The sequence below is a fragment of the Pelodiscus sinensis genome, unplaced genomic scaffold (assembly GCF_049634645.1).
Source record: "Pelodiscus sinensis isolate JC-2024 unplaced genomic scaffold, ASM4963464v1 ctg142, whole genome shotgun sequence".
NCBI lineage: Eukaryota > Metazoa > Chordata > Testudines > Trionychidae > Pelodiscus > Pelodiscus sinensis.
Window position 1 is genome coordinate 84557 of NW_027465831.1, and position 16521 is coordinate 101077.

Consider the following 16521-nt stretch of genomic DNA (forward strand, 5'->3'; position numbering starts at 1 on the left):
AGCCCCCCCGGCTGTGTCCGGGATCTACCTCCCCTTGACAGCCCCCCCCCGGCTGTGTCCGGGATCTACCTCCCCTTGACAGCCCCCCCCCCGGCTGTGTCCGGGATCTACCTCCCCTTGACAGCCCCCCCCCCCCGGCTGTGTCCGGGATCTACCTCCGCTTGACAGCCCCCCCTGGCTGTGTCCGGGATCTACCTCCCCTTGACAGCCCCCCCCCCCGCTGTGTCCGGGATCTACCTCCCCTTGACAGCCCCCCCCCCCCCCGCTGTGTCCGGGATCTACCTCCGCTTGACCCACCTCCCCCCCAGCTTTCTCCTCCCCCCCCAGCTGGCAACAACGAAACGCGCCCGCAGCCGCTCGTGGGCCGCTGCCACCCACGTACCCAGCCGCGGGCGCGCCCCGGCCCCGCCTGCCCCGCCCGACTCCCGGGGAGCTGCCTCCTCCCCCCTCGGCTCGGTCCCGGCGGCCCCAGGCTCTGCGGGCCCCGCTGGACTCGCTGCCCGGCCCCCCGCGCTTCTCCGGGGCGTCCTGCCCTGCGCCCCTGGCCCCGTGTCCGCAGCGCGGCCCCCCGCACGGGGCGTGTCAGGAGCAGCCCCCCAGCGACAGGCCGGGCCCCCCCCACCTCTGAGCGCCCTGCGGGGGGGTCAGTCGCTGGTGCCCAAAGCGCCGCGGCTCCTGGGTTTGCCAGCTCGGCGGCCGGGGGGGGGGCGGGCAGGAGAGGGGCCGGGCCGGGTGGGCTGCGGGGCGCTGCGTTGGACCGGAGAGAGGTGGAGTTGGGGGGGGTCTCGCCGGGGCGGGGCCGGGGCTGCTCCTGCAGGCGCAGGGGAAGTAGGGGCGTGGGGCGGGGTGGCTGGGAGGGAGAGAAGGTGGAAAGTGGGGTCGGTGCAGGGGGGTCGGGGAGTGTGTTGGGGGGGGGGGCCGCAGGCTGGTTGGCTGCAGGGTCTGGTGGGAGCCAAAGAGCCGCCACGGGAAAGGGGGGGCTTCCCCCTCAGGGCCGGTCCTGCCCAGTGGGCCAAGGGGGGAGCTGTGGCCAAAAAATTTTCTGCTTGGGGGGGAGGGCAAAACACCTAGAGCCGGCCCTGGGCAGGTCCTGGTCTGGGGCTGCCGGATCCATTAGCTCCGGGGGGGTCGCCCCTTGCTGGCCAGTGTCCCCTCCTGTCGCTGTCCCGTGTCCGGGGTGGGGTCGGGGAGGCTGAACCGGGGCACTGTGGGGGCTGGATGCGTTGGCCCAGGGCCGGGGGGGGGGTGTCATTGGCTCCTTCCCCTCTCAGCAGGATAAATGCAGAAGTGGGGTCCCCAGAAGCCCCCAAACCTTCCCTACCAGGCTGTGGATGAAACCCCCCCCCAAATCTGAACCACCTCGATGTGGGGGATAAAACCCGCCGCCCCCCCGAGTGATCAGAGAAAACCCGGGAAATCTCCCCCTCCGGAAAACCCAGGGCACAGGGCGAAGGGAGAGAACTTCTGACTGTCGGCGCGTCGGGGCCCCCCCTGCCCCCGGAGCAGTGAGACCAGACTCCCCCCGGCCGGGCGAATCCGGAGGGTTTATTGCTTCTCAGGTTGGGTCTTGGCCTAGGTGAGCTGAGGCAGCCCCCGGCTGGGCCGTGCTACAGACACCGGCCAGTAGGGGTCGCCCCAGCGCACACAGCCCCCAGCGGATGCCCCAGGGTGGCCCTGCCCGGTGCCCACAGTCACCCCCGCACTGTCGCTGTTGCAGGCAGGATGCCCGGATAGAACAGTCGCACGGTGACGGGCTCACGGGGGACCCGCCGTGGGGCAGGGCTGAGTGACCCGGGGGGGGGGGGCTGCTCTTCGGCGCTAAGCAGGCTGCAGCGAGGGGGAGTCCAGAGCCCGGCGGGAGACTCAGTCGGGACCCTCTGCGGGCGCCGGGCCCACGGCTCCGTCACACTGCAGAGATGAGGCAGGGAGAGGCAGGGTCAGGCGGGCAGGGCTGAGTGACCCGGGGGGGGGGCTGCTCTTCGGCGCTAAGCAGGCTGCAGCGAGGGGGAGTCCAGAGCCCGGCGGGAGACTCAGTCGGGATCCTCCGCGGGCGCCGGGCCGACAGCTCCGTCACACGTCAGGAGCTAGGCAGGGAGAGGCAGGGTCAGGCGGGCAGGGCCACTCACGCTTTATGGCTCACAGGTGCTCGGGGGAGGGGGGGCTCTAACCAGGGCCCATGTGGAGGGGAACAGACCCAGCAAGCCGGTCACCCACCCTCGCGCTGCAGCCACCCTGCTCCCAGTGCTGGTGCCACCTCTGTGATTCCCCCACCCCCCGCCTGAGCCAGACACCCCCCCACACATACACACACAATCCCAGAGACACCCTGCCTGGGGCCCGCATTTGTGGGCGACCAGGGGTTGGCTCCCTGGCCAGCAGGTCAGAGGGGCAGGGCCTGGGGGACTCTGGAGAGGGACCCCAGGGCCCTCACTGAACCTCTCCCCCTCCCTCCCTCACTTCCCTTGGGCGCTGGGGTTGCACCCTGGTTGCTGCCTGGAGGGGGAAGGACAAGGGGGGTTAGAGTCTCTGGCCCTGACCCCCCCCCCTCCCCCGGTCCCTCGTGCCAGCATCCCCTGCCCCAGGGTGGGTGTGAGGTTGCCCCAGGCGAGCGGCTGCATTTAGCCCTGAGGTGTGGGGCGATGCAGGGAGCTGGCGGAAGTCGGGGGGTTACACGTGGGGCTGGTACCGGCTCCCTGCACCACCCTCTGGCTGGGCACACGGGGGTGGGGCTTTCAGAATCACCTTGGCGGCTCAGGAGCCCAAACCCCAGTGAAACTCGGCACTAGCCCGGCTGAACCGTGTGGACGTGCAAACGCCTCCACCAAGAAGGGCCAAAGTTTGGGAAAACCTGCTCTCCCAGAGGGGTGGAACCAGGCACGGCAGCTCCCCTCCCCCAGCCCCTCTGAGCTCTCCACAGCCTCCCCCCACCCCATGGGCACCACGCCCTCAGTCTGGGCCCACCGGGAGTCCCCCTGACCCTCCTCTAGCCCTGCCTGCAGCCCCCCTGCACGGCCGGTGCCCCACTCAGCCCCTCCCCCGAAGGCCCCGCACTCACCCCCGCTCTGGCTGAGCTTACACCCGGTCTTGGGGTCACCGTCCCCTTTGCGCTTCTCCTGGAAGAGTTTGCAGAGCTCTGTGTGGAGAATGCAGGGGGGGTCAGAGGGGGAAAGCGCAACGGGAATTGCAGCCGGCAAGGGGTGTGGGGGGGACAAGGAAGGTTTCTCCAGGCACGTTCCCAAGAAGAGGGGGTCGGGGGGGGCCCCCAGTGGAGGAGGGAGGTGACCTAGTGACAGGTGATGGGGGGGAGCTGAAGCACTCGATGCTTCTCTGCCTCTGTCTTCACGGACAAGGTCACCCCCAGACTAATGCGCTAGGCAAGGCAGTAGGGGAGGGAGGGGGCAGCCCTTGGGGGGAAGAACAGGGTGGGGACTGTTTAGAAAAGCTAAACACACACAGATCCATGGGCCCGGATTTAATGCACCCGAGGGGGCTGGGGACTGGCCAGTGTCATGGAGGAGCCTTTGGCCTTTAGCCTTGAAAAGTCGCGGCGATCGGGAGAGACCCCGGCTGACTGGAAATAGGCAAATGTGGCGCCGGCTTCAGAAAGGGCAGAAGGACGCTCCAGGGAACGACAGACCCGTCAGCCTCACAGCCCTGGAGAAACCATGGAGGGGCCCTCGAGGAATCCAGGGTGAGGCACGTGGCGGAGGGGAAAGTGGCCAGGAACAGTCACAGGGATTCACCCAGGGCAGGTCCTGCCTGACCGATCTGATTAGCGACTGTGCTGAGGTGCCTGGCTCTGTGGCCGTGGGACAGTCGGTGGCTGTGACAGACCTCGACTTTAGCCAGGCTTGTGCTACGTCTCCCACAATATTCCTGCCAGCGAGTGAAGGGAATGTGGATGGGGAAATGGGCGGTGAGATGGGTAGGAAGCTGGCTAGAAGGCCGGGCCCAGCGGGTCGTGGTTAACGGCTCCATGTCAGGCTGGGGGTCGGTTTCTAGCGGAGCCCCAGGGATCGGTTCTAGGGCCGGTTTTGTTCAACATCTTCATTAACGGCCTGGCTGAGGGGATGAGTTGCACCCTCAGCACGTTTGCAGCTGACACTGAGCCAGGGGGAGGGTAGAGACGCTGGGGGGCAGGGAAGGGCCCAGAGTGACCTGCACAGATTAGAGGATCAGGCCACAAGAAATCGGATGAGGTTGAACAAGGACAAGTGCAGAGTCCTGCCGTGGGGCGGAGGAATCCCAAGTATTGGGACAGGCTGGGGACCGACCGGCTGAGCCGCCGTTCAGCAGAACAGGCCCTGCTGAGCCCGGGCTGGAGACCTGCCCCCCGTGTGGTCCCTGCCCCCCTCACCCAGAGGCAGGGAAAGACCCCAGGGATCCTGGCTCCCAGCCCCCCTGCTCTAACCACTAGTCTGCAGGAGTCTCGCTCTCACCCGGCGCCAGCAGCACGGAGGGGTGGGGGGAGAGGCGCCAGGCAGCCGCAGCGGGCGCTGTTTTGCCTGAGCCGCCAGCACCCTGCCCCACACACTCTGCTCTGTCGGGGGGGGGGGCACAGAGGGAGCGGCCCAGCCCCAAAGGGCCGTGTCCCTGGTCCAGCTGCGCCCCCCCCTCCCGGGGCCCCGCCCTCACCTGTGCCCTCCAGAGCATCCAGGAAGAGCTCCATGTCTTCAGCGGTCCAGCCGACCCCCCCGGCTCCGTACTGCTTGAACAAGCGCTGGGCCTCGGCCTTGCGATCCGCTGAAGGGAGACGGGGGGTCAGAGCCGCCAGCACCAGGACCCTGCTTCCTTCCCCCCTCCTGCCCTGCCCCCTGCACCACCTGGGCCGAGCCTGGAATCCTGAGACCAGCTGCTCCTGCCACCCCCACGTGGTCACTGCCCCCCTCACACAGGGGCAGGGAAAGACCCCAGGAGTCCTGGCTCCCAGCCCCCCTGCTCTAACCACTGGCCCCCACTCCCCTCCCAGAGCCAGAGGGAAACCCCAGGGTCCCGCTCCCACCCGGCACAGCCCTGCCCTCACCCCAGTGTTTTGCTCCCCAAGCCCCAGGGCTGTGGGCCCCATTTCTGGGAGCTATTTGGGCTGGTCCCCCTGGGGGGGCTCTGGGCCAGGGCAGTTTGCCCCGAGCGGCAGCTCAGGCCGGGGGCTGCGGGTCCCAGGCTCCGTCTGCCCTGCAGCCTGTCTCCGGGGGGTCTGTCCAGGGAACACGGCTGCCCCCCACTTGAGCTGAGCGAGGGGTGTCCCAGCCGGGGGAGCAGCTGGCCCCACCGGCAAGAGGAGGGGGCCAGACACAGGCGGGTTCGACAGGGCCAGCCCCTCACACCGGCATGATGGGCCCACACACCAGAGCTGGCCCAGGGCACCGCTGGGGGGAGAGTCCGGCAGCGCGGGGGGGAGGACGCACCCGCCCCACGGCCCCCACCCGGCTAGAACCGGGAGGGATGGAGCAGCACCGAGCTCAGGGGCTGGGAGGAGGTGGGGGCAGGAGTTGGGGCCTTACAGCCCTGGGGGAGGGGAGATTCCCAAGAAGGGCCCCGTGAGGCAGAGGGACACTGGGGCGTCTCCCCCGGGCCAGACGGGCCTGGATCCAGGCGGGGGCCCAGGGGACATGTCCCAGGCCCGAGGAGAAGGACCAGGCAGAGCTGTGGCCCGGTGAGCACAGACCCCCCCCCCCCCCACCACCGGCCTGGGGAGGGAAGGGGAGAAGCCGTTTGCTGGGACGCACTTCCACAGCCGGGCAATGGGCGCAGCCGGGGGGGGGGGGGGGTGACGGTGTCTGGTGGGGGGGGGGGCTGGAAAAGCAGCCGGGCCTCGAAGGCCATTTGCCCTGTTCCACCTGCTCCCCGCCCCCCGCATCCCAGGCCTGCTCTCACCCCCACTCCGGCAGGCCCGCTCACACAGCTCCTCCAGGGTGAGCTCGCTGCTCAGGGACTTCATGATGGAGGCGGCAGCCTTCAGGGAGGCCTCGTCCGGCAGCGTGAAAACGAAATGGACGTCGGGGTCCGGCCCCCCGCGCTGCTCCGCCCCCCCCTCCCCGTCGGCAGGCTGCCGGCACAGAGATCCCGGCTTGAGCACCACTGGAGAGAGACGGGGGGGGGAGTCAGAGTCACCGGTTCCGGGACCCTTCTCCCGTCCCTCCCCGCACTGCCCCCCACTCTCCGGCGTAGCCCCCTGCAGCCCCAGGGCCATGTGGTGCCGGCACCGGACGCTCACAGCTGGCAGCCGGGAGGCCCATGAACGCTGACTGGGGGAGACCTTCCCCGGCCACCAACTGGTGACTTTTCTGTGTGGGCGGGGGCCCCGCAGTCCTGTCCGTGTCCCGCAGTCCCCATGCTGGACACCTCCCCCCGTGTGGTCACTGCCCCCCCACGCCGGAGGTAGAATGCAGGAGCCCCTCTCCCATGCCCCCTGCTGTAACCACTACACCCAACTCCCCTCCCAGAGCCAGGGAGACCCCAGGGTCCCGCTCCCACCCGGCACAGCCCTGCCCTCACCCCAGTGCTTTGCTCCCCAGGCCCCAGGGCTCTGGGCGCCATTTCTGGGAGCTATTTGGGCTGGTCCCCTCTGGGGAGGAGCCGGCCCCACCAGCGAGGGGAGGGGGCCAGGCACGGGCGGGTTCGGCAGGGCGGGGGGCCCGTCACCCCGGCACGACAGGCCCTCACACCAGAGCTGGCCCAGGGCACCGCTGGGGGGAGAGTCCGGCAGTGCAGGGGGGAGGACGCCCCCGTCCCACGGCCCCCACCCGGCTAGAACTGGGAGGGACTGAGCAGCACTGATCCAAGGGCCTGGGAGCAGGTGGGGGCAGAAGTGGGGGCCTTACAGCCCTGGGGGAGGGGGGCTGCCAAGGGCCCCATGATGCAGAGGGGACACTGGGGTGTCTCCCCCGGGCCAGACGGGCTTGGAGCCAGGCGGCAGGGCCCAGGGGACACGTCCCAGGCCAGAGGAGGACCAGGCAGGGCTGGGGCCTGGTGAGCACAGAACCCCTCCCTCCGGGGCCCGCTCCCTCCTGTGACGTAGTGGGGGTACCTGGCTGGTTTCTACGCTGCTGGCTCTGGGGTAACCCCACTGGCTGCCTGGGGACCGCGGCCCAGAAGGACAGGCCATGAGTCACTATGCAAAGGGTCTCTCAACCTGTCTGACCAGCCACCCCCCATGGAGAGAGACAAAGGAAGGGGGATGCTGCCCTGGCTGGGGGGCAGGGCTTGGAGAGGGGGAGTTAGTTGCTGTCTGGAAAGCAGGGGAGAAGGAGCTGGGACTCCCCCATCTTGATCACGGGGTGCTCTTCCAGGAAGGACTGCTTGGCGGAGATGGAGTTCACCTTTCCAGGAGCGGGAAGGCCTTGTTTGGACACAGACTGGCTAACCTTGTGAGGAGGGCTTTAAACTAGGTTTGTTGGGGGCAGGTGAACAAAGCCCACAGGTAAGTGCTGCATGTGCGGGACTGGGAGATGGGTTGGAAATGGGGGGGACTACGGCCTATAATGGCAAGGAGAAAGGAGGGTCAGGGCACAACAGGGAGGCAAGATCAAATCAGTATCTTAGATGCCTATATACAAATGCGAGAAGTATGGGTAATAAGCAGGAAGAACTGGAATTGCTAACCAATAAATACAACTATGAAATCATTGGTATTACAGAAACCTGGTGGGATGGGACTCATGATTGGAGTGTTGGTATGGAAGGGTACGGCTTGCTCAGGAAGGACAGACAGGGAAAAAAGGGAGGAGGGGTTGCCTTGTATATTAAAAATGTACACACTTGGACTGAAGTGGAGATGAATGTAGGAGATAGTTGTGTAGAGAGTCTCTGGGTTAAGCTAAAAGGGGTAAAAAACGAAGGTGATATCATGCTAGGAGTCTACTACAGGCCACCTAGCCAGGTGGAAGAGGTGGATGAGGCCTTTTTTAAACAATTAACAAAACTATCCAAAGCCCAAGATTTGGTGGTGATGGGGGACTTCAACTATCCAGACATATGTTGGGAAACTAACACAGCGAGGCACAGGCTATCCAATAAGTTTCTGGACTGTATTGGAGACAACTTTCTGTTTCAGAAGGTTGAAAAAGCTACCAGAGGAGAAGCTGTTCTGGATTTGGTTTTAACAAATAGGGAGGAACTAGTTGAGAACTTGAAAGTGGAAGACAGTATAGGGGACAGTGATCACGAAATAATAGAGTTCATGATCTTAAGGAAAGGTAGAAGGGAGACCAGCACAATTGAGGTAATGGATTTCAGGAAGGCAGATTTTGATAAGCTCAGAGAACTTGTAGGTAAGGTCCCATGGGAAGCAAGACTGAAGGGAAAAACAACTGAGGAGAGTTGGAAGTATTTCAAAGGGACGTTGTTAAGGGCCCAAAAGCAAACAATTCCGCTGTGTAGGAAAGATAGAAAATATGGCAAAAGACCAGCTTGGCTTAACAAGGAGATCTTGCACGATCTCAAAATAAAAAAGGAGTCATATAAAAAATGGAAACTAGGACAACTAACAAAGGAGGAATATAGGCAAGCAACACGGGAATGCAGGGGCAAGATTAGAAAGGCAAAGGCACAAAATGAGATCAAACTAGCTACAGGCATAAAGGGAAACAAGAAGACCTTTTATAAATACATTAAAAGCAAGAGGAAGACCAAGGACAGGGTAGGCCCACTGCTTAGCGAGGAGGGAGAAGCAGTAACAGGGAACTTGGAAATGGTGGAGATGCTCAATGACTTCTTTGTTTCGGTCTTCACCGAGAAGTCTGGAGGTGTGCCTAACGTAGTGAATACAAGCAGAGAGAGGGTAAGTTTAGAAGATAGGATACACAAAGAACAAGTTAAAAATCACGTAGGAAAGTTAGATGTCAGCAAGTCACCAGGTCCTGATGAAATGCATCCCAGGATACTCAAGGAGCTGATAGAGGAGGTATCTGAGCCTTTAGCTATGATCTTTGAAAAATCATGGCAGACAGGGGAGATTCCAGAAGACTGGAAAAGGGCAAATATTGTGCCCATCTATAAAAAGGGGAATAAGAACAACCCAGGAAACTACAGACCGGTCAGTTTAACATCTGTCCCAGGGAAGATAATGGAGCAGGTAATTAAGGAAATCATATGCAAACACTTGGAAGGTAATAAAGTGATAGGGAATAGCCAGCATGGGTTTGTGAAGAACAAGTCATGCCAAACTAATCTGATAGCTTTCTTTGATAAGATAACTAGCCTTGTGGATAAGGGAGAAGCGGTGGATGTCATATACCTAGACTTTAGTAAGGCATTTGATACGGTCTCGCATGATATTCTTATTGATAAACTAGGCAAATATAACTTAGATAGGGCCACGATAAGGTGGGTGCATAATTGGCTGGATAACCGTAGTCAGAGAGTTGTTGTTAACGGTTCTAAATCCTGCTGGAAAGGGATAACAAGTGGAGTTCCTCAAGGGTCTGTTTTGGGACCCGTACTGTTCAATATCTTCATCAATGATGTAGATATTGGGATAGAGAGTACGCTTATTAAGTTTGCAGATTATACCAAACTGGGTGGGGTTGCGACTTCTTTGGAGGATAGGGACATAATTCAAAATGACCTTAGCAAGTTAGAGAAATGGTCAGAGGTAAACAGGATGAGGTTTAATAAAGAGAAATGCAAAGTGCTCCACTTAGGAAGGAACAATCAGTTCCATACATACAAGATGGGAAGCGACTGTCTAGGAAGGAGCATGGCGGAAAGGGATCTAGGGGTCATAGTGGACCACAAGTTGAATATGAGCCAACAGTGTGATGCTGTTGCAAAAAAAGCAAATATGATTCTAGGTTGTATCAACAGGTGTGTTGTAAGCAAAACTCGTGAAGTCATTCTGCCGCTCTACTCTGCACTAGTTAGGCCTCAGCTGGAGTACTGTGTCCAGTTCTGGGCGCCACATTTCAAGAAAGATGTGGAGAAATTGGAAAGGGTACAGAGAAGAGCGACAAGAATGATTAAAGGTCTAGAGAACATGACCTATGAAGCCAGGCTTCATGAACTGGGCTTGTTTAGTTTGGAAAAAAGAAGATTAAGGGGGGACATGATAGCGGTTTTCAAATATCTAAAAGGGTGTCACAAGGAGGAAGGAGAAAATTTGTTCCTCTTGGTTTCTGAGGACAGGACAAGGAGTAATGGGCTTAAAGTGCAGCAGGGGAGGTTTAGATTGGACATTAGGAAAAAATTCCTAACTGTCAGGGTGGTCAAATATTGGAATAAATTGCCAAGGGAGGTGGTGGAATCTCCCTCTCTGGAGATATTTAAGAACAGGTTAGATAGACATCTGTCAGGGATGGTGTAGACGGAGCTTGATCCTGCCTTGAGGGCGGGGGGCTGGACTCGATGACCTCTCGAGGTCCCTTCCAGTCCTATTATTCTATGATTCTATGATTCTATCTCAAGGGAGGCACTGAGGCCTCGTAGCCCCAGATCCTGGAACCAGATTCCATCTGTGCTGGGCTGTCTCCTGGAGAAGCAATAAACTCCCTCTGTTCTACCGGCTGGGGGAGTCTGTTCATGCCACTGTGGGGGTGCAGGAGGTGGGGGACCCCGACGCGCCGTCACCCCCCACCCCCCCCCCCCCCCGCAGCGCTGCTCACAGATCTCCGTCACAGTGCTCTCCGGGTTCTGGACCGCTTCATCAGCAGGCAGCTGGTACAGAGACCCCGGCTTGAAGGTCACTGGAGGGGGGAGGGGATCAGAGTCACCGGCTCTGGGACCCCATGTCCCTTCCCCCCGCCCCTCGTGTCCCCCCCGTGCTGCCCCCCACTCTCTGGCATAGCCCTTGCAGCGCCAGGGCCATGTGGCTGCCAGCACCAGACACTCGCTGGATCCCCCCCATCTCCAGCCCCCGGCTCCCCACCCCCTTTCCCCCTGTGCTGCCCTGGCCAGGCACAGGTGTGGCAGCCTGGCACAGCCATTAACAGGCAAGGAATTAACGTCCTGCCCAGCCTGCCCTCTCCCTCCCCGAGCTGTGTATTTACTGGGGGTCAGGGGCCCCACAGTCCTTTCTGGGCCCTGCCCCCCTCATCTACAGCGAGGGAACAACCTCAGGCATCCTGGCTCTCAGCCCCCTCCCGCTCTAACCACTGGCCCCCACTCCCCTCCCCGAGGCAGGGAGACCCCAGCGTCCCGCTCCCACCCGGCACAGCCCTGCCCTCACCCCAGTGTTTTGCTCCCCAAGCCCCAGGGCTGTGGGCCCCATTTCTGGGAGCTATTTGGGCTGGTCCCCCCGGGGGGGCTCTGGGCCGGGGGCAGTTTGCCCCGAGCGGCAGCTCAGGCCGGGGGCTGCGGGTCCCAGGCTCCGTCTGCCCTGCAGCCTGTCTCCGGGGGGCTGGGCCGTGTCCTGGGAACGCGGCTGCCCCCGACGTGCCAGGGGAGGAGGGACGGGTGCCCGCTGAGCGAGGGGTGTCCCAGCCTGGGGAGCAGCCAGCCCCGCTGCTGAGGGGACGGGCCAGGCACGGGCGGGTTCAGCAGGGCGGGGGGGGGCCCCTCACCCCGGCACGACAGGCCCACGCGCCAGAGCTGGCCCAGGGCACTGCAGGGAGCAGAGTCCAGCAGCGCAGGGGGGGGACGCCCCCGCCCCACGGCCCCCACCCGGCTAGAACCGGGAGGGACCGAGCGGCACCGAGCCCAGGGCCTGGGAGTGGGTGGGGGCAGGAGTTGGGGCCTTACAGCCCTGGGGGAGGGGGGCTGCCAAGGGCCCCGTGATGCAGGGGGACACTGGGGCGTCTCCCCCGGGCCAGACGGGCCGGGATCGCCCGGGGGACTCGCTGCGGCTGGCATCCCGGGGAGCGCAGGAGCCGCCCCGCCCGGGGGACTGGGAAAGCCGTCCCCAAAGGGCCCCTGTCCCCGTTCCACGTGCCCCCCTGGCCCGCTCTCACCCGCGCTCTGGCCGACCTCCTCCGTGCTGTCCAGGGACCCCGGCAGCGAGGCGACGTCTCTGGACCGCCCGTCGCGCTGCGGTGCCGATGCGCAGAGCGGAATGCACCGAGGGCCTGGCGCCCCTGGGAAAACGTGCCGGAGTGGGGGCCTTAGAGCCCTGCGGAGGGGGTGTGGGGGGAAGGGCCCCGGGAGGCAGGGGGAACACTGGGTGTGGAGCCAGGCGGGGGAGGGGCAGGGGACATGTCCCAGGGCAGAGGGGGAGGCGGGGCTGCGGCTGGGCCTCCAGGAGAGCACAGACCCCCCCCCCCCCCCGCCTGGGGAGAGAGGGGGGAGCAGCCGCTTGCTGGGCCGGGCAGTGCGCCCACAGCTGGGGGGGGCATCAGGCAGCGGAGCAGAGCCCCGGCCCACCCACTCGCTGTCCCATTGGTGGGGGGAAGCAGCTGGGCCTCAAAGGGCCACGTCCCTGTTCCAGCTGCTCCCCCCCCCGGCCCTCACCCGACTCTCGGCTGGCGCACTCGGACTGCAGGACCCAGGTCTCCTCCGCGCTGCTCCAAGAGGCCAGTTGCTCCGGGGCGGCCGCCAGCCCCAGGTGGGACGAGCCCAGGTACACTGCGGAGAGACCCCCCTCCCCGTCGCCTCCCCGCTACTCACGGATGGGGCACGGTGCGCGCAGGTGCATGTTGATGTTGATGGTGCCGTAGTTGTTGATGTCTGCAGGGAGGGGAGAAGCGGTTGGAATCACACAGGACCCCTCGGCAGCTCCCTGCTCTAACCACTAGCCCCCACTCCCCAGAGCCAGGGGAGAACCCAGGCAGCCTGGCTCCCAGCCCCCTCCTCTAACCACTGGCCCCCACTCCCCAGAGCCAGGGGAGAACCCAGGCAGCCTGGCTCCCGCCCCCTCCTCTAACCACTGGCCCCCACTCCCCAGAGCCAGGGGAGAACCCAGGCAGCCTGGCTCCCGGCCCCCTCCTCTAACCACTGGCCCCCACTCCCCAGAGCCAGGGGAGAACCCAGGCAGCCTGGCTCCCAGCCCCCTCCTCTACCCACTGGCCCTCCCTCCCGTCCCAGAGCCGGGGAGAGAGCCCAGGAGTCCCGGCTCCCCGCCTGCCCCACTGCCCCCGCTCAGAACCCTCTTATGCCCCCCTGCTGCCTCCCCCCAAGTCCACCTACTGAACGACATCCCTGCACAGATGCTCTCGTCCCAGCTGCACCCTAAGACGAGCGGCTCCACCGTTTATAGCGGCCCTGCCCGACCCACGGGGCGGGCGCTGGGTGGGGCGATCGCCCTCACCGGCCGGGGCAGCCCCACAACGACTTCCTCAGGGCAGTGCCCCCTGCCCGCCCGGGAGAGCTCCCCCGCCCCACGGACCTGCCGCCCCCTCCGCTGAGCATGGAGCCAGGCACACGGGGGGGGGAGGGGGGCTGAGGAAGGGGGGGGCAGGTAGCCTGGGAGAAAGGAGGAAACGTACCAGAGAGGCACAAGCGGCCCCAGTTCCTCCTGAGTCTGCACAATGCACCAATGGGTGTGTGTGTGTGTGTGTGTGTGTGTGTGTGTGTGTGTGTGTGTGTGTGTGCGCAATGCACCAATGGGTGTGTGTGGGTGTGTGTGTGTGTGTCTGCACGATGTACCAAAGGGTGTGTGTGTGTGTGTGCGTGTGTGCAATGCAGCAATGGGTGTGTGTGTGTGTGTGTGTGTGTGTGTGTGTGTGTGCGCGCAATGCACCAATGGGTGTGTGTGGTGTGTGTGTGTGTGTCTGCACGATGTACCAATGGGTGTGTGTGTGTGTGTGTGTGTGTGCGCACAATGCACCAATGGGTGTGTGTGTGTGTGTCTGTGTGTGTGTGTGTCTATGTACACAATGCAGCAATGTGTGTGTGTGTGTGCACGATGCACCAATGGGGGTGTGTGTGTGTGTGTGTGTGTGTGCGCAATGCACCAATGAGTGTGTGTGTGTGTGTGTGTGTGCGCACGCACAATGCACCAATGGGTGTGTGTGTGTGTGTGTGTGTGTGTGTGTGCACAATGCACCAATGGGTGTGTGTGTGTGTGTGTGTGTGTGTGTACAATGCAGCAATGGGTGTGTGTGTGTGTGTGTGTGTGCGCAATGCACCAATGGGTGTGTGTGTGTGTGTGTGTGTGTACAATGCACCAATGGGTGTGTGTGTGTGTGTGTGTGTGCGCAATGCACCAATGGGTGTGTGTGTGTGTGTGTGTGTGCGCAATGCACCAATGAGTGTGTGTGTGTGTGTGTGTGTGTGCGCGCAATGCACCAATGGGTGTGTGTGTGTGTGTGTGTGTGTGCGCACGCACAATGCACCAATGGGTGTGTGTGTGTGTGTGTGTGTGTGTGTGCACAATGCACCAATGGGTGTGTGTGTGTGCACAATGCAGCAATGTGTGTGTGTGCGCGCGCACAATGCAGCAATGGTGTGTGTGTGTGTGTCTGCACAATGCACCAATATGTGTGTGTGTGTGTGTGCACAATGCACCAATGGGTGTGTGTGTGTGTGTACAATGCACCAGTGTGTGTGTGTGTGTGCACAATGCACCAGTGTGTGTGTGTGTGTGTGTGCACAATGCACCAATGGGTGTGTGTGTGTGTGTGCACAATGCAGCAATGGTGTGTGTGTGTGTGTCTGCACAATGCACCAATGGGTGTGTGTGTGTGTGTGTGCACACAATGCAGCAATGGGTGTGTGTGTGAGAACACCTGTGACTCACACCTGCTCTCTCTTGCCCTCCAGGCCCCCTTGCAGGAGCAACCACTGGGGCTGGGTGGAAAGTCTTGGAAAGACTTTGTCCATGAAACCGGCATGTGCTAAGCAGTGACTCAGGGAACAGGTGTGGGGGGAGCGAGCCGGCCTCCCCCCTCCCCTAAGAACCAGGCCTGACTGCTCATCAGCTCCGCGCAGGACTTGATGGTGCTACCCCCCCCCCCCCCCCCCCACCGGCGAGACAGATCGGAATGGTTATCTGCACTTTACCGATGGGGAAACTGAGGCAGGGTACGATTGACTGACTTGCCCTAGGTCATTTGTTTACCCTAGGTCCTAGCAGCCTCCCTGTTTGTCTTGGCTGTGATTCCTGGCCCTCTCTGTTTTCCTTCGGCGCTGGCTCCCTGGCCCTCCACTATATAAGCTTGGAAACTTTTCCAGGAAACTTTTTTTTTGGGGGGGGGGGGGGGCAGAAAATGTGAGCGTATTGAGCTAGTGTCTTGGGCCCACAATGACAGTTCTGGCTACAGAGAACATGCCTGGGAGCACTCGGCCTGGCTGGGGGGCAGATCGGTTTGAATCCCGGCTCCCCTGGCATGTCTCTGAAGTGCCTTTGGCCTGGTCTCGCTCATGGGTGCCTCCCTCTCGCAGGGACAACGTGCTGCTGTTCTCCCACCCTGGCCCACTGAACACTGGGGGTGGGGGCACTAGTCACCGGGGAGGGCTGGTCTGCGCAGCACAGGACACCCGCTCAGCCAGGTGGTGTCTGGCCGGTCCCCACAGCTGGGGGTGCGTGGGAAAGGCAGGAGATGCATCCACGGCTCGGTGCCACCACGGCACATCCACAGTGGGTGTCCCCCCACGGCCGGCTCTGTCCCTTTGGGCCTTGAGTACGGCCCAGGGAGCTGCTCTGCCTTTCTAGAGCTCTGCTCCTGGCCCCAGCCTCCCAGCCTCCCCTTGTAACTGCGGGTCCCCCTCTGGGGACTGATCCTGCCAGTGGTCCTCCCCAGCTCCACCCCTGGTCCTCGACCCAGTCCCCGGGGTCCCACCTGTGTCCTGCCGCTTCCCCGAGGACTCTCTTCCCCCAAGTCGTCCCATTGGCACTGAGGTCTGTCACAGGGATGGGTTCCTGAGTGAGAGTTACTGGGTGCGCTGTACGGCTGCTGGTGAGATTTGCTGCAGGTTGGCGGGCTGTCCGTGGGCGAGGACTGGCCGGCCTCCTCCGGCCTGTGAAAGTGAGGGATCCCTGCAACAACCCTCGGTGCCAACTCTGCCCACATATCCACACCAGCGCCACCATCCCAGGACCCAACCGGATCAGCCGCACCGTCTCTGGTTCATTCACCTGCACATCCGCCAATGTGATACGCCATCATGTGCCAGCCATGCGCCTCTGCTAGATACATGGGCCAAACTGGACAGTCCCTACGCAAAAGGATAAATGGACACAAATCAGGTATTAGGAATGGCAATTCACAAAAACCTGTTGGAGAACACTTCAATCTCCCTGGACACACAGCAGTCAGGGGCGGCAGGTTTGTATCATTTTTGGTGGTGCCCAGAATGGGGTTAGTCCCTTCCCACCCCCACGCCCGCCCGCCCACCCACCTGCCCTGTAAGCTGATATATATTTTATTAAATAATGTAAAAATGGACTGGAAACAGCAAGTGTTTAACAGTTTCCCTTTATTGCACAATATCACTATCGTAAGAAAAAATAGTTAAGAATATCAATGTTATTAATATTCTTTAGAATATGGAAACAACCAAGCACTCTTTGATCAATACCCCTCAAATGCAAATACTTTCTCAAATTAAAACAAATATGGCCCCTTCTTTTGCAATGTTCTTCAGCCCCCACCCTTCTGGCAGCTGTAGGAGGTGGCTTTGCCATGTAGAACAGATTTTGAAACAATATTTTGT

At 62.1% G+C, this 16521-nt stretch overlaps 1 protein-coding gene across 3 annotated transcripts; it reads right to left on the reverse strand.

Moving 5' to 3' along the window:
- Nucleotides 1-1525: 1525 nt before the first annotated feature.
- Nucleotides 1526-15986, reverse strand: LOC142823534 (uncharacterized). Of its 3 annotated transcripts, none has more exons than XM_075914674.1 (8): nucleotides 15944-15986; nucleotides 12535-12594; nucleotides 11883-12005; nucleotides 10599-10679; nucleotides 5875-6078; nucleotides 4636-4743; nucleotides 3056-3133; nucleotides 1526-1908 (listed from the first exon to the last, which is right to left on the reverse strand). In XM_075914674.1, the coding sequence occupies exons 1-8, from the start codon at nucleotides 15972-15974 to the stop codon at nucleotides 1904-1906; spliced, it is 690 nt and encodes a 229-aa protein (XP_075770789.1). In that variant the 5' UTR covers nucleotides 15975-15986; the 3' UTR covers nucleotides 1526-1903. The 3 variants fall into 3 exon arrangements, with proteins under 3 accessions (XP_075770789.1, XP_075770788.1, XP_075770790.1); XM_075914673.1 differs by lacking the exon at nucleotides 1526-1908 and adding an exon at nucleotides 1944-2084; XM_075914675.1 differs by lacking the exons at nucleotides 1526-1908; nucleotides 15944-15986 and adding exons at nucleotides 1944-2084; nucleotides 13054-13150.
- Between the last annotated feature and the right edge of the window lie 535 nt (nucleotides 15987-16521).

Bases quoted from the DNA above. Each gene is read 5' to 3' on its own strand.
- LOC142823534 (XM_075914673.1), bottom strand. From the start codon at position 15,974: ATGATGGCGTATCACATTGGCGGATGTGCAG. The intron at 6,079-10,598 runs GTGAGCAGCGCT...GTCTCTCTCCAG, and splicing joins GAGCACTGTGACGGAGATCT to TGGTGCTCAAGCCGGGATCT. The intron at 4,744-5,874 runs GTGAGAGCAGGC...GTCTCCCTTCAG, and splicing joins GCGGGCCTGCCGGAGTGGGG to CGGATCGCAAGGCCGAGGCC.